Source organism: Rhinatrema bivittatum, chromosome 1 (assembly GCF_901001135.1).
Source record: "Rhinatrema bivittatum chromosome 1, aRhiBiv1.1, whole genome shotgun sequence".
NCBI lineage: Eukaryota > Metazoa > Chordata > Amphibia > Gymnophiona > Rhinatrematidae > Rhinatrema > Rhinatrema bivittatum.
In genome coordinates, this window is record NC_042615.1 from 66,382,711 (window position 1) to 66,402,747 (window position 20,037).

A 20,037-nucleotide genomic window follows, 5' to 3' on the forward strand; every position below is an offset into this window, starting at 1 on the left:
ATCAGAACTCATAAAGTAAAATGTATATTAGTGGAATATATAAAATATACACACTCTTTGACTACTATATTCTGCAAACAACATATCATAATGCCATGGAGGGTACTTATTTAACTTGCTACTTTCTGAAGAAAATATTTAAAATATTTAAGTATCTGCTGTACATTAAAAGAAAATATGAAGAAATAATATTAATTATTAAGCTGAAATGAATAAATTCAAAAGAATGCAGTTTATTTCACCAAAATCAAGATTTCTTTTTTTGCATGGAGTTCATTAAAATGTCCTATTTGTGAAACCAATATTTTTGTTTCTAGAATTTTATAAAGTAATGGAACTCAACTTCAAGTATCCATTAACCAATCTGGTGTACAGGCTATCTACAGTGAATATGCATGAGATAGACTTTTAAATAATGGAAGTGGTATATGTAAATCTATCCCATGTATATTCATTACGGATAGCCTGTGAATAAGGGGTACTCAAGAACTGGGTAGTGATGGTGACTATCATATGAGATGACATTTTGAAGATAACTGGTCTTATTACACAACTTATAGACGACGCTATCACATATGCGGCAACTACTATATAAAATGGAAGTTTAGTTACTTTAGTTTAATAAATTTGATAAGTCGCTTTTCATTGTAAATAATCAAGTGAAGATGAAAAAGAATAATTGCCCTTAGCTACTGCTCATTACCATATAAATGACATTATTGTCTACTATAGTTTTCATTGCAAAACTGTTCACTATAATTAAGATTTATGCTAAGAGATCTTTCTAGAATCTTAAATTATTGCTAATTGCACTGAGGATTTCTAATCCAGAGATATGCAAAACTGAGTAATGCATTAAACTCTTGGCAGAGCTATGTCTGGGGATATTTAAAAAATTATTTCTGTTCCTTGCTTGCATACTGTTGAATGAATTGCTCATTTTTAATAAGTATGCTAATGATTTTGCTACATTTGTTTCTATAATTGTGTTCTCATGTAGCAGTTATAGCTTGCACAATTATTATTAATTCCTAATTACAATCAACATTCTTTTGGACAACTGGAAAGTCATACTAGGGTATGAACCTGGAAACACCAGAATTACAGCAGAATTGCAGGCTGTTACCTTAGACAGCATTGCTAGCCCTCCAGTTTAAATTACAGCCTTTTATTCTTTCAGGAATTGATTTTGGGGCAGATTTTCAAAGGGTTACGCTCGTAACGTATGCACATAACCCTGAGAAAGTGCCCCTGCGCTCGCCGAGCCTATTTTGCATAGGCTCGGTGATGCGAGCAAGCCCCGGGGCGCGTGTCTGTCCCGGGGCTTGATAAAAAGGGGCGGGGAGGGACCGAGGCCTCCGGCAATCGGCTGTGCCGGGGATTTGCCCGCCGGCACTTGGCCGGCAGAGGCAGGCATAAATCATAAATTAAAGGTAGGGGGGATTTAGGTAGAGCTGAGGGGGTGGGTTAGATAGGGGAAGGGAGGGGAAGGTGGGGAAAGGTGGGGGCGGAAGGAAGGAAAGTTCACTCCGAGGCCGCTCCAATTTCGGAGCGGCCTCGGAGGGAACGGGGAACGCCATCGTGGCTCCCCTAGGGCTCGGCGCGTGCAAGGTGCACAAGTGTGCACCCCCTTACTTGCGCCGACCCTGGATTTTATAACATGCGTGTGGCTGTGCGAATGTTATAAAATCTACGCATGCGCGCATGTTATAAAATCTGGCCCTTTATGCGTACAAATGTCTCCAACAAAATAGCCCGGGGCTCTGTTCACAGAAAAGTACACGTGTATCCCAGTTAGACGCAAACGTTTATGCAAACTGCAGAGAGGGATTCCCGTGGGGCGGAGTTGGAATCTACGTCCATACTTTTTTATTTTATAAAAGTATTGCATATAAGCCAACCCACATAAATTGCACCCTCTGAAGATGAGTTACAACTTTATGTGAGTTAGTGAAGACGAGTTACAACTTTATGTGAGTTAACGAAGCAGAGGGGCAATTTTATGTGAGTTAATCTATATGCATATCAGGCCAATTACCTGAATATTTTCAAAGCAAACTTATGCACATAACTATGCTTAGAAAATGCTGACTAGGATCTGCACGTACAAGTTACATGCTGACTTTACTCTTATCGAGAAAGATATAAAATCAGGGCAATTTTCAAACCCAGTTCAATAAGTAAAAATTGATTTCCCTGCATAAATCAGTCATCTAAAAATTGCCCACGCTTAGGGCTGGATTTTAATACCTACGCACGGGCGTAGATTTGTGCACGCAACCCTGCACGCACAAATCTACACCCGATTTTATAACATGCGCGCGCATGTTATAAAATCTGGGCTCGGCGCGTGCAAGGGGTTGCACACTTGTGCACCTTGCACGCGCCGAGCCCTAGGAGAGCCCCTATGGCTTTCCCTGTTCCCTCCACCCCCCCCCCCCACCTTCTCCTCCCTTTCTCTACCGAACCTACCCCCCCCCCCCTCCCGACCTTTATTTTTCAAGTTGCGCCTGCCTCTGGGCAGGCGAAGGTTGCGCACACCGGCCAAGTGTCGCCATGCGACCTGCCGGCCTAGAGGCCCTATGGAGGCCTCTGGCCATGCCCCCGCCCCGCCCCTGCCCCACCCCTTTTTTCAAGCCCTGGGACCTGCGCATGTCGCAGGGCCTATGCAAAATAGGCTCGGTGCGCATAGGGCTTTTAAAATCTGCCCCTATATGTGGTTAAGAGTAGGTGTGTTGTGGAATAATGTGCATATGGGGCTGTGTTTTGGTTGGGGGAGGAAAATAAAGTTATTTTACATTCAAAAAATACCTGCACAAAACACAAATGCAAATGTCCATGGGTACTCTTGTACCTGTGGCAATTTTAAATGCAAATTAGTCATAGAATTTCACTTTGAAACTTAAAGAAAAGCCCCCTTATTGTATTTTCTTTAAGAGTGCAAGCAAATACCTTCCTCAGTACAAAAAAGATTATATTTAATAATAATATCCACATGGAGCTCAATTCTGCCAGATTTGAGAAGTGTGCATTTTGGGACACATTCATTTTTGGAATCTTCATACTCAGAAAAAGATATTGGGGCAGATTTTCAAAGGCTATGTGCGTAACCTGAGAAAATCTGCCCCTGCGCGCGCAAGCCCCGGGATGTGCGTATGTCCCGGGGCATCGAAAAAGGGGCCAGAAGGGGGCAGGTCTGGGGATCAGGGGGTGGGCTGGGGCGGGTCAGGGGGCTTGACGGCGGTCCGGGGGCGGACCCGAGGCCTCCTTCGTGCAGCCGGCCAGCGCGTGCAAGATACGCCTGCTTCGGACAGGCGTAAGAAATAAAATAAGGTAGGAGGGGGGGATTTAGGTAGGGCTGGGGGTTGGGTTAGATAGGGGAAGGGAGGGGAAGGTGGGGGGAAGGTGGGGGGACCGAAAAAAAAGTTCCCTTTAAGGCCCATCCGATTTCGGAGCTGCCTTGGAGGGAACGTGGAAAGCCATCAGGGCTCCCCTCGGGCTCGGCGCACGCAAGGTGCACATGTGTGCACCCCCTTGCGCGCGCCGACCCCAGATTTTATAACATGCGCACGGCAGCGCACACACGTTATAAAATCGGGCATAGATTTGTTCGTGCCAGGATGCGCGAACAAATCTACGCCCGCGCATGAGGGGGGTTGGGGTAGGTTTTCGGGGGTTACGCGCGTAACCCTTTGAAAATCTACCCCATAAGTTTTAAAATCTGGCCCATTCTGTAGTCTCTTCCCATTATTTTTAAAATACTATACAGCAGGGCTGAGCAAATGGTGAGATGTGCCCAGATTCCAGTTGCTGTGAATGGCGTATGGCGGGGTGAATGCGGCCGCCGGAGGACCCGATCCCACCGGTGGCAGAAAAACATAGAAAGAGGCCATGCAGTGGATCTCATCCCACTGGCGGCTGAGCAGAGAAGGACACCCTGGTATTAGAATTCATGAGAGTAGCACTTTCTGTATTCTGATCTCACGATGTACGAGATCAGCATGGAGGAAGTGCTAGTCCCACCAATTTTTTATAATGTGGGGCCTGCATAGATGAGGATGATACAGAACAGGCAGTGCCAGAAGCAGTGATGAGGGATCGGCTCCTCCCTAACAGCCACACGGCGGTGGTGAAAGCAGCGGCAGGAATGAGAGAGGCTCCGAGGCTGCCAGCAAAACAAAAGAGAGGGGGCCTGCCTTCAGTGTGTGTATGAATGGGAGCTTGTGTGTGTGTGTGAAGGAATGGGTGCCTGCCTGGGGGCCTTTCTGTGTATGTTTGTGAGAGAGAATGGGGGTCTGCCTGGGATCTGTATATGTGTGTGTGTGAGAGAGAGAGAGAGAGAGAGAATGAGTGCCTGCCCTTTAGGCTTTTTACAGGACCTGGGAAAAGGGTAAATGGAGACTGGGGTTGGAACACTCCAGCTTCAGCAAATTTGAATTGGGGGGGGGGTTTGAGGGGTCTGGGATCAAGACTGGGTTTATATTGCGCTCTGTGTGTGTGTGTGTGTGGGGGGGGGGAGGGGGGGTTGTCTGGGGCGATCCAGGCCCCAGTTATACAACAAAATGGCATTGGCCATCGAGGAAGGTGTGTGTAAGTTATGTCTTGACACTGTCCTTTAGATTGATAATATATTTTTAAAGTTCTGGACCCAGGGCTTTGCTCCTGCCTAGAGGTAACCGGGGGTTGCGGGGAGGGGGGGGGGCAGTAAAGATCCGTCATGTTGAGGCCCATCTCGGGTCCAGCAGCAGCAGTGTGAGGACTAAGTCAGAGTATGATGCTTGAAGGCCTGACCTCCCAGATAGAAGCCAGGAAAACATGAGGTCAATGGGTCAATGAGTGCATGATAGCTCAGTCCCCCACGCTCACGCACAGGCCCTCCTGCTGCCACTGGGTCTAGACCCATCCCCCATTCATCAGTTCCAGAAAGGTGAGGCCCCGGCAGGGAAGGGGGAGAAAAAAATTAGTTTCTTTGGGGAAAGGGGGACATGAGAATCACTGGAGAAGGGGGAGAAGAAATGAGGTTGTGGGGTGAGTGGGAAGAGATAGGAGTGAAGGGGAAGAAGGGAGAGATGAGATGAAGAGGGAAGGAGGTATAAGGCGTGGGAGCAGTATGGTCCATGGGGGGGGAGGGAGAGAGATTTAAGCAGGATTTTCATTTTCCACCACGTTGACTTGTACCTGCCAGAGATGACTAGACGGTATTTTTATTATATTAGGCCAGAAATTGAAAATGAGGTTCATGGACAATAACATAGAATATGTGAAACTTTAAATCATGTAAATGATAATAAGCAAGCAATAAACTCTCTCCAGAGCTCAGATTCCCTTTAGCAATGATATCCCTTTATAGATTAAAAGAAAAAGCATAAAGAGGAAGTAAAAATTAGGACAGAAACAATATTTTTGTAAAAAAAAACATCAAAACCTTTGAATTTTTAGGCATGGCTGGAAAGAACACCTGGACTGGAAAAAGAAGGCTTTAATTTCTGGGGAAAACTGCAAGTCAACATTTTCCAAAGACTGGAAGAGGAATTTGAAGCTGTTGGAGTATGTAATAACCATTCTATCAACCACTATAATGAAAGATTGATCACAAAAGAGCGTATTGCAATTTTGCTCTCCATGTTGAGCCCAATGTCAACCTTGATGGGGTTGATTTTCAAAGCCATTTACTTGCATAAAATCCAGTTGTGTGTGTAAAAGGATCGTACTAGATAGACCAGGGCTCTGTGTGCATACAAGTAGTCACATAATTTGGTTATGCAAACTGCAGAGTGACATTCTGGGGGCAGAGCTGGAATTTATGCTTTTAGAAAGCTTGCATATAAATTAACCCACATAAATTACATCCTCCAAAGAGGACGCATAACTTTATGTGCGTTAATCTATGCGCGTTCCAGGCTAATTACCCAAGCATTTTCAAAGTGAACTTATGCGCATAAATTTGCTTTGAAAATGCTGCCTAAAATCTGTGTGAATAAGTGTAATAGGATTGCTTAGCCCAAATCTGACAAGCTTGACCAGTGCTGTCTTCAGAAGGTTGGCCTCGGTGTTCTTTCACTGACCCTACATCATGTGACAGTAAAACAAGTGTGGGGAAAGAAGAGGAACACAACAGATATACAGGCTCTGTGATGAGGGAGTTAAAGTCACAAGAGAAAGCCAGCTGTTTCTCACTCTGGACGATTTCATGTGCCTCTCAAAACATGCTTTCAGATGTGCAGATGAAAAGGGCATAACTAACAGAGGCAAGAGAGAGAAAGCCCCCCTCGTTTCCCTTCCTGATCTTCCAGAAGTGACAGAGCTGTGCTGCTTTCCTGGGCTCTTTTAACAGCAGTAAAGGAAAATATTGTATTATTATTATTATTATCTTTACTGCATTGCTTTCTGAAGCATAAACAAGCACATAATATATCTATTTCTGGAATCTACAGTTGTACTTACTCAGGGTGTGAGTGTGGCATTTTGTGACTTGGGGATACCGGCCTTGTGCCTTACCACACCCACACAATGAATCTGTAAAAACCAATTATATGCAGACTTTAGCCCTGTCCCCACAGTTATACAATTAGCTTCCCTATGTCTGCATTTAACTTAGATACATGTAATCTCCCTGAATTTCTGTTATCATTACTTTATATGTTATTTTAATCATGCTGGACAGTCAATTAGCAGCCTCTATCTTTTGTTCTTCCAACAAAACTATCTTTTTCTGACTAGTAATTGAAGGCTTTTAGATGTGCATTCCAATCTTTTCTCAGAGCCTTGGACTGGGAGAAAAAATTATCTATGATTGGAAAAAGCTGTAAACATAAATGTTTATTTTTATTATTGTTATTTTATATTATTATTCAAAGGTAAAACCAGAGTCTGAGGACAAGAAAGATCTACTTGCTGAACTCCAAAAGCAAAAAGAGATGTTTACATTATTATTTGATGAGAAACGCCATGAACATCTTCTTAGTAAAGGTCAGTTTCCTTACAATGTAAAGGTGGTAAAAAGGAAGACATTCTCGGGTCCAAATTCAAAGGCATTTAGTCAGATAACCTGTGAGTTATCCAGCTACATGGCGACTTTTGAATATCTTGGGCACTTATCTGGCTAAAATTTACACAAGTAACTCATTGTCTGTCGAAAATTGAGCCAGATAATACAGGGGTGTTCCAGGGATATTCCGGGGCAGAATAAATTTACCTGGATAAATTATCCAGCTAACTTCAGTTTTCAGAGTTAGCCAGATAACTTATTCAGCTAACTCTGGTCTTTAAGGTAGTCGGGTATATTCAATGGTGCAGTTGCACTGCTGAATATCCCACCAAAGTAGGATGAATAATTTTATACAGTTAATTTTGCAATCCAACTCGTGGCTAAATATTGTCCCTTTTGTTTAGCTTAAACACAAACTTCAAGATGAAATATAAGAATGGTGGCTGCAGTCTGTAGTTGGCGTGCCAACAGTTTATAGCTTTGGTTACTTTTCTTTCTCCTTCCTAGGATTCAAGCTTCCATTTTGGGAAACGTAGAGGTGTGCATAACCTAATGCACAGGAGTAAACATATGTAGAGCAGAGCTGGATGGTCAGAGATTGGCCCAAAACAATCTAATTTTGAAGCATGAGAGAAAAAAAATGCAGCATGCCAAACAATTTTTTCAAACAATTTATTTTCAAACAATTCTCCTAGAACATAGAAAGCCAAGTCATCAGGCAATAGATGTTATCAAAGCCCTAATTCTGCTTATATTAAGACAGAGACCCAAAATGTCAAAAAATTTTACTATATGTAGGAAAACATTTAGCTCTATGTACGACAAATTTTCAAAGGCAGGGAAGATAACTTTCCAACACTAATGTGCGGTGGCATATACATACATATATGGCAGCACATAGTTACACAATAGTATTTTATAACTTGTGTGTATGACATATGTGCATATTATAGAATATGCATATTTTACCTTGCAACCTAAGCGTGTATATAGGCTTCGGTGCAAATACATGCAATACATTGCAACCACATATATCAATGTGGTTTTTCTATTTTAAAAATATATATGCATATATTTTATGTGCAAAAGAAAAGTAGGACTTACTTGCTTTATTCATGACATATGTGCATAAGTAGGACAATTTTAAAACGTGTGTGTCAAGGAAATTAACCAGGTTTCAAATTAGTCCACCAGTTCACCCAGTCCTTCTCCAGGACATTGAGACCCTCCTGGTTTTTCAACCCGAATTTCCTCCAGATCTCCCACCCACTCAGTAGTGCATAATTAATGTGTTTAATATTACTTACACAGATAATTAACAGGTGTAAAAATGTGTCTTTTAAAATAGCAACTTAAGGGATAGATTTAAAAAGGAGTGTGCCGATTTTACAACGGTGCATGCATGTTATAAAATCCATTGGCCGCGCGCACATGCATGCCAGATTTTAAAATCCACGCTCGCATGTTCAGGCGGCGTGCGCATGGGGGGGGGGGGGGCGGGTGAATTTAAGTAAATTATGCACGGCGACGCAATCAGACCTTCCCCACTACAATTAAGGAGCGGGCTGGGAGGGAACGTTCCTATCCTTAACCCTACTCTTCCTACATCTTCCCCTCTCCACTACGACCCCTAACCTAATCCTAACTATCCCCATTTTTTTTATTTTTTTAGTTACTGCTCCATCGGAGCAGAAGCAGCTTCCACACGCCGGCAGCCGGCTAGCGTGTGCTTCCCTGAAACAGCGGCTAATGGCCACTGTCCCAGCCAACCTCTGTCCCACCCCACCTGCCCAGACCATGCCCCCTAGCCTGCCCCTTTTTCAGGTCCCGGTACTTTTGCACGTATCAGGACTTACATGTGTGGCTGGGCCCTTTTGAAATTGCGGACGGTGTGTGCAGGGCCCGGCCATACGTATAAGTCCCGATTTTTGCACACGCGGCCCTTTAAAATTTCACCCTTAAGTGCATAATTGTTGGCTCTATCCTGGAATGTCTTAGACCTTCTCTTTTTTATGCATAAGAACATAAGAAACTGCCATGCTGGGTCAGACCAAGGGTCCATCAAGCCCAGCATCCTGTTTCCAACAGAGGCCAAACCAGGACACAAGAACCTGGCAATTACCCAAACACTATGTATATGTGCACGTGAAGGTGGATAGATGCACATATATGAGCGGTTTTGAAAATTAGAGGTTTGTACATACGCTACATATATGCAAGCTCATGCTGTTATTTACATGTGTTCCATTTTGAAAATTCACCCTTTAGTCAGGAACTATGTGGGTAAAATGGGTTGTGCGGATAGAATGGCTAAATCCGCTAAAGTGGAATTTCAACCAGCTAAAAGTATACACACACTTTCACAAAAAAGTGAATTTTAAAAGGAGTTATGCACGTAAAAGAAGCATATATTGTAGCAATTTCTAAAAGCTCGTTTTTACACGTAAAAGGGTAGATTTTAAAAGGGTTACGTGCATACGGTACGCATGTAACCCTTTTAAAACGCCCCTGCGCGCGCCGAGCCTATTTTGCATAGGCTCGGTGGCGCGCGCAAGCCCCGGGACGCGCATAAGTCCCGGGGCTTCGCTAGGGGGGGCGTGTCGGGTGGGCGGCGCGACGTTCGGGGCATTCCGGGGAGCGTGGTGCCGGCCTGGGGACATTCCGGGGGTGCTGCCGAGGCCTTCGGAACAGCCCCCGGATCGGGAGATGGCGCGCTAGCAGCCTGCTGGCGCGCGCGAGTTACGCCTGCTGGAGGCAGGCATAACTTTTACAACAACGGTAAGGGGGGGTTTAGATAGGGCCGGGAGGGTGGGTTAGGTAGGGGAAGGGAGGGGAAGGTGTCGGGGGGGGTGGAAGGAAAGTTCCCTCTGAGGCCGCTCCGATTTCGAAGCGGCCTCGGAGGGAACGGGCAGCGCGCGCAGGGCTCGGCGCGCGCAAGTTGCACAAATGTGCACCCCCTTGCATCCGCCGACCCCGGATTTTATAAGATATGCGCGGCTACGCGCATATCTTATAAAATCCAGCATACTTTTGTTTGCGCCTGGTGCGCAAACAAAAGTACGCGCGCTGTTTTTTAAAATGTACCCCAAAACCTTTTGAAAATTCTGCCCTATAAGTTAATTTTCAAAGGCGTTAAGTGCATGAAAGGAGCAATTTTCAAAAGCCCATTTACGATTGTAAAACCCAGTTTTACGCTTGTAAATCTTTTTGAAAATGACCTCCTTTGATGGTAACTTTCAAAGCGGTGCACGGGCATACATGTGCACACATTTCTTGGCCCATACCCAGTGATGCAGCCATTTTATAAAATAGCCCGGCTGCGCTCACTTGTGCGCTGAATTTTAAGTGGGTATGCTCATGTGTGTGCAAATCCCGCTTCTATCGTGTAAGTGGGGGAATTTTAAAAGGGACATGTGCAGAGATACCATTGCCAGTTTTCCCAGTTCATTCCCAGTTCACCGCTTGGTTTAATAGCCTTCCTTACCCCCTGTTAGCCCCAACCCTTAAAAACCTGCTGATCTGCCTAGAGTTTTTTGTTTTATCACTTACAAGTCATCCATAGCAGAAGTAAAGTTATGTGGCAGAGGACTCCGGTGTGTACCAGTGAGCGTAAATATTTACATGCAAATTTCAGGTTAAAATCCAGGAATACCCAAGCCCCACCCCTTTTTCAGGGGTTCTGAGATGTGCGTGCAGCGGCATTTATGCGCGCATCCGGGAAGCTTTAAAATCCGGTCGGCCGACTGATGCACGCATTGGGCTTTTAAAATTCTCCTTTGTGTGTATAGTTTTAGCTTTAGTATAAAGTAGCATTTCCAAGGGCATAATTTGATCAAAGAAGAAAATTACACATGCATATTTAATCTTTTACAATGCATACAATAGACCATACATGTTATTCTATGCTCCTACTGGAGATGAATTAAATTATGCTTGACTCATACTAAAGGATCACTAAAAAGGAGACAAGAAGAAAGTAGATATTCACAATGAAATTTTTCCTCTACTAAATCAAAATATATCTGGTATACTGTCAAATCAAAACCATTATATTGGGCACTACCGGCATGAAAATGCCACCATTGCCTTACTTCTAATCATCTGTCCGAGTCCATCAACGAAAAATATATTTTTTTGGTTATTTTTTTATGCACATAAAATTCCACTTATATGCTTGTGTATTTTATCTGCATAACCACACAATCTTTAGACACAAACTACACGTGTTTGAAGATCATGTTGGCTGGGCGGCTGAAAAACACGTGTGGCTTTTCCAGAGGATCACGGACAATATACATGATAATTTCTGCTTCGTTTCCAATAGCATACATTTTTCTTTAATACAGTCATGAACATCGACAAGGAAACAAGCAGTTCAAAAGACTATTTGTGGGAGCCAATGAAAGGACTAATGGCTCTCAAAAGCTAGTCAAAAATGTTTTACATTAGTCCAATTAAAAGGTATCAACTATTTTTTTTGTTAACCTTAATTTCCATGTTTTACAGGAGAAAGACGACTGTCATACAAAGCACTGAAAGGAGCGTTAATGATCTACTTTTACAGGTAACTATTAGTACTACTGTAAATAGGAATCTATCCTGTAAATTTCAATTTCTAAGCCAAATGAATTTCTATTAGTTCTAATGTGTAGCAACTAAGACTATGTAGTCCTTTTGGTCCCTTCTTTAAATAAATAAAATAGGTTGCATGACACCTTTTTTTGTTCACATTTACAGTGTACATTTTATTTTATAACCTTTCTACCACTCCAGGGGATTCCCTTATCTGAAGAGATAGCTTCTCAGTAACAGCTTAGCTAAAATGCACTTGCTGGATCTCAGTCGTATGCTAATTGAAAATTCTGGGGGATAACTTTCAAACAACTATGGGCCTGATTTTCAAAAGCATTTACATGTATAAAACTGGGATTTAGACATGTAAATTCACTTTAGTTGTGTAAGTGAGCTTTTGAAAATTGCTACAATATTTGCATTTGAATTCTCCATAGGATTTCCCACATAAGTGCACTTTACACACATAAATGGCTTTTGAAAATTGCTGTGATAGTAGTTATATTTACACAAGTAAATCCTTTGAAAATGTACCTGTATGTGCAGTCGCAAATATGCGCAGAAATCGCCATAGAAAGATCTATGATAGTATTTTATAAATCACCTGTATAAGATATGCGAGTTTTATTAAATATGGCCCACATGGCCGAGGTCTGAACTCCGGACCTTGCTCCAGTCACATGGCTGGAGCAAGTCAGGTCAGCGCCATTTTGAAAAATGGCACCGAACGGGCTGGGTGCAAGGGGGAACCCTGGCCCCACCAAGGGACCTGCTTTGGATTTTACAGGTTCAGGGGAGGTTGCCTGGAGGTGACATTGACAAAAAGGAACCCCTTTTTGTCAATATCACCACTTGTGGGGGTAGAGAGGTGGAACCCCTGAATCCCCAATGAGGTTTCTTGCTACATGTGAAGCAGGAGGTTCTGGGCCCAGACATTTTAGATTTGCATGCCTTTGGGGGGAAGGTGGGGGTTTGGGGAGCCCCCGACCACTAATGAATGCTTTTACTTTGGGGGAAGTGGGTTGGGCCTGGGCTTTCACTGCATGGGCAGCTTCTTCTAATTTTATACTTTTATGCAACTGGGATCACCTTGAATGGCAGCCCCGGGATGAACTGGGGGGGGGGGGGGTGTCAACCCTGACCCTACAACCTTGTCTCGAGCCAAGGGAATTTTTTTTAGCGGCCGACACTTTAAGTCAGTGGTGGTCCCTTGAGGTTGGGGCTGCCATCATGTTAAAGGGCCGCTAGCCACGTTATTTTGTCCTATGGTGTTTGGCCACGAGACAAAAGAATGCGCAACAGAGCCGCAATGTTTTTGGAGGAGGCCCTATTATCATGGCGACACCCCCTCCGCGATAGTGGGACCCCTCCCACAAAAATACATCATGGCTTAATGGCTCTAGGCCTAAGTAAGTTAACTGGATAAGACTAACTTAGCTGGGCTATTCAGTGATGCGGCCATGCCATTGAATATACCCAGACAAGTTTAAAGTTAGCTAGATAAGATAACCGGCTAACTTTAGACCTGCTCAATAGCAGGTCTAAAACTAGCTGGATAAATTTGAATATCACTATTTATCTGGCTATCTGGTTATATGCTTTGCTAATTAGAAGTTGCCATAGCAATTCAGGACAGATCAACCGACTGCTGTAGATTCTCTGGAAGACTGATGAGGAGAATAGTCCCATAAGTGTAGCTGTTCCACAAACCTTACTTCTCACAAAAAACACCAGCTGTGTAGCGTTAATGGCTATGCAGGATCAAAGACCAGAAAGCACAATTTCAGATCAGAAGAGAAAGCAACAGCGAAAATACAAAGCAATGTAACCAGAGCGAATGTTGCTCTTGCCCTTTCACAGCTTTACCTCTGTTTTTGCCCTTCCATAGAACGATTGCCTGTGGCAGTTCAGGTTGCTAAGTATCTTGTCTACACTCTCTATTCCACAGAGAGGAACCCCGCTTTCAAGTTCCATTCCAGCTTCTTACATCACTTATGGATATTGATACACTTATGACCAAGTGGAGATGTAAGTTTTATTCCTAATCATTTAGCTCTGATTTATGCCATGTAAGTTACTTTATATATAATGAGGCTGATATGCATAAAGACTTGAATTCCTAAGTTTAGGATCTAAGATAGGTCCCTAATTTCAGTTGAACTTAGGGGCCTAAGTTTTCATCTGAACATCCACATGAATTTAGAAAGCTAACACTTAGGGTCATACAAATAGGCCTGCCATTCATTAGCATAGATTTAAGCTTCTAAGGTACCTAGAGCTGAAAATCAATGCTAAGTTCTTAACTTTGGCCCAGATGTAGTAGGATGTGAGTAAAAAATGTACTCTGAATTTCAGGGCATGTTTTCTTTACTCACAAATTACAAATATAGTTAACTCCCGATGCAGGAAGCTGATAGTCAACTAATGCATTGGGAATTTAAAAAGCACATAAACTTATAAATGTGTGCAAAAAAGAATGAATAGCATGATAAATTACATTCAATGCACTCAACCCATGGTTTATGCATATAAAACATTATTTATGTGTACAAACAATGATTTAAGAGCACAAAATGAAGTTTATGCACACAAAAAAAGGAGAATTTTAAAAGCTCTATGCACGTCAAAGCAGGGAGATATGTGTAGAAGTCAGGCCAGTGCCTGCTGCGTGGATTTTAGAAAGCACACCGGTACACACACAAAACTTTTTTTTCCAAAAAAGGGGCAGGATGTGACATGGTCTGGGCAGGGCATGGGCGTTCCTAGATTTCTCAATGAAATGTATGCGCACAAGTACGAACCGGGGTCCCCTACCACGTAACTTTACTTCTGCTTTGGATGGCATGTAAGTCCTGAAACAAAGAAAAATAAAGAGGTTAGTGGGGTTTTAAGGGTTGGAATTAACAGGGTAAAAGGTAGGCTAGTTAACTAGGGGTTAGGAAGTAATATCCTTTACCTGGGAGAACTGGGTAAACTGGTAATTGTGTCAGCACACATCTACTAAATTCCTCTCACTTACGCAGGAGAGACGACATTGGCATGCATATGTGCATACATTTGTGCCAGCAAGGCTGTTTCAAAGTTACCGTCCCCATGTTTGGTATGCATAAGTCATGGTTAATGCAAATAAAACAAGCTTTAGGAAGCTAAATCATAGTTTATACGTATTATAATCACAAAACATGAGTTATGCACATAAGTTGTGCACCTAAGAGTTGTGTACATAAAAAATAAATTAGAAGCATAAATTGTACTCAAAAGAGTTTTGAGCATAAGTTATGTTCATAAGTGTTATGCACACAAAACAAACTAAGATAATAAGTTGACATACATATTTGGCACAAAACTCTAGGGATGTACACTTGTTGGGCCATTTGTTTAATTTGTTGCAACCATACGCGTGTAAGAACAGATGTACGTGCATATTTTTTTTAACGAGTTATGCACGTACCATACATCCACTAGGTACGTATATAAGGCCACAACGAATGGTCCAACTAATGCACATCCCTACAAAACTCACATAAATCATGTTTTATGCACATAAATCCCAAGTATAGTGCTCCCACAGACTAACACTATCCCAAGAAACTTTGCTCCACTTCTGACCAGGAATTAAATTTCCAGCTTTTAGAAAACATGAGTAAAGCCTACGCCTCTCTTGCACTGTAGAATAACAACTAATGCCTTGATTAACATGAGATTTGCATGCAAGAGCATGAGTCTTTGCACACATTTTTATTCAGAGTTATGCACACATTTTTTGTGCATAAAACTCCGTGCTATATTGGGAGAACAAGTCTACACTCAAAAATGTGTTCAGAACTGCCTGCAAACATGCGTACACACAGCCTACCACACCTTATTACATTGGAGCCTTTGTTTCCTTGCCCTAACTCTTCCTCTGCTGCTATCCACATTTTAGGCCCCTACATGTAGGTACCTAGTGAAACCAGGCCCCTAAAGTTAGGCACTCTTTCCTAGTACATTTTCCAAATGGTCAGTTTAGGAGCCTAGCTCCCAGAGTTAGGCACCTAAACTCTTTGAATATTTACCTCTGTTTGGCTTGCCTTTAGCAGAAACGTTTATCCTAAGTCTTCCAAACACACTGAATAAGGGATTTTAGTATTATATTTGTGATTAAAATGATTAGCTTGTGCAATGTTCACCACAATTAGAGCCAAAACAGTGCAAAGACACTGGCTATGTATGGACTGTTGAAAAGATTTGCATCACAGAGATTGTGAATTGCATTTTTTTAGATAACCATGTTTGCATGGTACATAGAATGATTGGTAGTAAGGCTGGCACAGGAGGATCATCTGGCTACCATTATTTGCGCTCAACCGTAAGGTAAGTCTAAACTGAATATTTGTTACACTTGACTTGTTAGTCCTATTAGTGGCACAAATGCTAAATCTTATACTAACAAACTTCATGTAGGTCCTACGAATAACCAACAAACTCTTCAAGAATTTTTTTTTTTAATTAGTTGTAAGGACTCTACAGCTTTTTTCAGATATTGTTTCCTGTGATATTGGCAACTTTGGATCTTTCTGCCACTCCAGAAACAAACTTTTCACCCAAAGCCTCAAAAACCTTTTAGATTCCAGATACAAAATATTGTAATATATGTGTGTATACAAGCCCCAATACTGTAAGAGACCATCACATTGGACAGAATGCATGTGTCAGTTTATCTTTTGACCTGACAATTTCTTTATATTCTTTTGGGCGTCCAGCTCAATCGAAATCAGGGCTGGGATCTAGTGCCATAAGCCTTCGTTTACAACTATCTGAAGATGTTTCTTATATTTTATATCTCATCTCAACTTGCTTTAGTACAGTTATTGCAGAGACGGTCCTTGACATGGGGGCCACACACCAGGGCTTCTTCTAGAAAAGAGGTTCCCAGACCTGTGCTGGAGGACCCCCCAGACAGTCAGGTTTTCAGGATATCCAAAATGAATATGCAAGAGATCAAATTTGCATGCAATTCCTTGGCCAGCCCGGGGAGTGGAATCAAACAGGTCCCTCTGAAATGAACAGGCTGGCCCTTCATCATTTTTTTCTGCAGCCTGGGAACCTCCTGTTTGAATGTGCACAGTGGGGTACATTTTAAGAAACAGCGCGCGCACCAGGCGCGAACAAAAGTACGCTGTAGCCACGCGTATCTTATAAAATCCGGGGTCGGCGCGTGCAAGGGGGCGCACGTTTGTGCAACTTGCGTGCGCCGAGCCCTGCGCGCGCTGCCCGTTCCCTCCGAGGCCACTCCGAAATCGGAGCGGCCTCGGAAGGAACTTTCCATTCACCCCCCCCGCACCTTCCCCTCCCTTCCCCTACCTAACCCCCCCCCTGGCCCTATCTAAACCCCCTCCCTACCTTTATCTTAAAAGTTACTACTACCTCCGGGCAGTAGAAATTTACGCGCGCTGGCGCGGCAGGCCCCGACACAGGCCACTGTGTCAGGGCACTCGGCCAGGCCCATACCGCCCACACGCCCCCGACCCTAAACCGTGCCCCCTGGCCACGCCCCCGACCGCCCCTTTTTGCAAGCCCCGGGACTTACGCGCCTCCCGGGGCTTGCGCACGCTGCCGAGCCTATGCAAAATAGGCTCGGCGCGCGCAGGGGGGATTTAAAAGGGTTACACGCGTACCTTATGCGCGTAACCCTTTTAAAATCCGGCCCATAATGTTTTCCCTCATCGAGACCATGCTTATTCTTAAGAATAGTAAGCATGCCAATTCCAAACTTATCCTAATTTATTCTTAAATAATTGTGAAAGAACTACAAATTTCACATACTGTATATTTATATGCATATTTATATGCAGAAAGAAAATGCAGAAGAATAAACTGACACTTTTTAAAATTCAATGAATGTCTAATAAACTTTTTTCCTGAACCTAAACTGTTATAAAGCAAAATAGATGTTTTTAAACTGAACATGAATTTTGGGATTATCAGTCTGACAATGCTACTATTAAGTTTTAGGGTAAAATAAAAATAAAATTGCAACTGAAGAAGAGGCTTTTGTGGTTATGTAATCCAGTCTCCTTTTTTGATTGTCCTTTAAAAAGTGTCACAGACTTCATTCTTGACCTTATAAATTTAGGTCTGATTGTCAGGTACATAACGGCGTCATGCCAATTAACTCTGATTTACATATGTAACACCACTCTTCTTTTAGTTTCAATTCAATGTATACAGTGTATTCCACTAAAAGTTGAAAATATCTATGGGAATTTCTGTGCAATGTACATACAAGTACATCAAGGAATCCCTTTCCAAAACTCTCAGCTTCTGGAACAATTGCCTTCAATCAATCAACCACCTCCTCGCCAGCCTGAACCTAGTCCTAAACACCAACAAGACGGAGATTTTAATCATATCACATGACGACAAGTACGGTCTAAACAAAATTCCAATCACCTCTCAAATTAATATCCCCCCTCATGTCAGAGACCTTGGGGTTATTCTGGATAAACAGTTCAGCCTTAAAAAATTTATCAACACTACAACAAAAGACTGTTTCTTCAAACTTCAAGTTCTGAAAAAGTTGAAACCCCTCCTCCACTTCCATGACTTCCGTACAGTGCTTCAGTCCATCATTTTCTCAAAAATCGACTATTGTAATTCGCTCCTTCTAGGACTTCCGGCAAACACTATCAGACCCCTGCAGATGATTCAGAACTCCACCGCGAGGATCCTGTCCAACTCCAATAGAAGAGAGCACATTCCACCCATACTTCACAGCCTACACTGGCTTCCCATCAAATTTAGAATTCTCTACAAAGTCCTTATGATAATCTACAAAGCCATGCACAATCTGACACCCCTTGACCTTAACACTCCTCTACGTCTCCATGAATCCTCAAGACTGATTAGATCGGCATACAAAGGCACACTCTGTGCCCCACCAGCAAAGAATGCTTTTAGGAAACGTGCTCTATCCACCACTGGTCCCCCTCAATGGAACGCTCTTCCGCCTGAACTCCGGCAAGAGCCTTGCTTACCGACTTTCAAAAAGAAACTTAAAACCTGGCTATTCAAACTAGCTTACCCATTACCAGACGAGTTTTACCACTGACATACCTCCACGATCACTCCCATGACCTCCTTCACCGATTTTGTTTGTACTTTTCTGTATTTATTTTTACCTTACTTTAATGTATTTTACCTTACTTTATTTTATTTTTATTTTAAATCGCACTGGTAGAGATTTACCGTCTTCTGCCTTATCAACTCTTCGCTCTCTAAATGCCTCGCTTGTTAGCAGTTGCTAATTCCCCAGTTGTATCTTCTGTTTCCCCCAGTTCTATGTGACCCGGTTCCATGTAATGCCTGTTGCAATTTTATGTTCCACTGTAAACCGATATGATATGCACATACATTGCCCTTAAGGACTGGCCGATCATTTAATGGTCTATTGTACATTCAAGCGATTTCCTGTTTTTAGTAAGGAAAAAAAGGAAAAAAAGTTTGGTTTAACTGCATTACAGAAGTAGTAATAAATACAATTAATGCACATAAAGTTGAAAAAGTATATCTTACCTTGGTACCCCAATGCCTGAAAATGACTCTAGCATTATCTTCAGCTTAGTACAAAACACTCACAATTTTTATTGTATTTTTGTTTCTTACAGTGACAGGTACAAGGTGTTTGTGGATTTGTTCAACCTCTCAACATTTTTGGTGCCAAGGGACTGGATACCAAAACTGAACCCAAGCATTCACAAATTCCTTTACATGGCTGAATACTGTGACAGCTCATACTTCAGTAGTGATGATTCAGATTAAATTAATGTACATCACTGATTTGCTTAAACAGACTTAGGATGGTATAAACTGTTGTGCAATCAGGTAACAAATACAGAAGGTACAATCTGCCTACTAATAATACAGAAATGATACAAATACCAAAGCAAAGGCTAAATGCATACAAAATATAGGGGCAGATTTTCAAAGGGTTGCGCGCGTAAGATACACGCACAACCCCCAAAAACCTACCCCTGCCTCCCACTGTGCGCGCCGAGCTTATCTTGCATAGGCTCAGCGACGCGCGCAAGCCCCAGGACGCGAGTAAGTCCCAGGGCTTCAAATAAGGGGCTGGCCGGGGGCGTGTCCGGGGGTGTGGCGGCGGGCCGGGGGGGCATGGCAGCAGTCCGTGGGCGGAGCTGGAGGTGTGACTGCGGTCCGGGGCGAGGCCGAGTGCTCCGGCACAACAACCTGTGCTGGGGCAGGGAGCCAGAGGCAGGCGTAACTCCACGAAAAAAGGTGGGGGGATTTTCAGAGGTGCTACTAAAAGCTTTAGATGCTGGTAAATCATATCTCATTGCCCTCCTTGATATATCAGCTGCATTCGACACTGTAAATCACAACACCCTCATTATCCGCCTCTCTGAAATAGGTATCTCTGGATCGGCACTTCTATGGTTTCAGTCTTTCCTGAGCATCAGAACTTACAGTGTTAGATG

The 20,037-nt window shown here is 42.9% G+C and overlaps 1 protein-coding gene across 1 annotated transcript in view; it reads left to right on the plus strand.

Annotated features, from left to right (window-relative positions):
- The window catches only part of TDO2 (tryptophan 2,3-dioxygenase), a 65,805-nt gene extending 46,224 nt beyond the window's left edge, over positions 1–19,581 (plus strand). The window contains exons 7-12 of the mRNA XM_029614431.1: positions 5,440–5,547; positions 6,858–6,969; positions 11,495–11,552; positions 13,509–13,588; positions 15,823–15,913; positions 19,207–19,581. Coding sequence (XP_029470291.1) covers positions 5,440–5,547; positions 6,858–6,969; positions 11,495–11,552; positions 13,509–13,588; positions 15,823–15,913; positions 19,207–19,360 — 603 coding nt within the window. The 3' untranslated portion in view covers positions 19,361–19,581. The remainder of the gene's footprint in view (positions 1–5,439; positions 5,548–6,857; positions 6,970–11,494; positions 11,553–13,508; positions 13,589–15,822; positions 15,914–19,206) is intronic.
- The last annotated feature ends 456 nt before the right edge of the window (positions 19,582–20,037 follow it).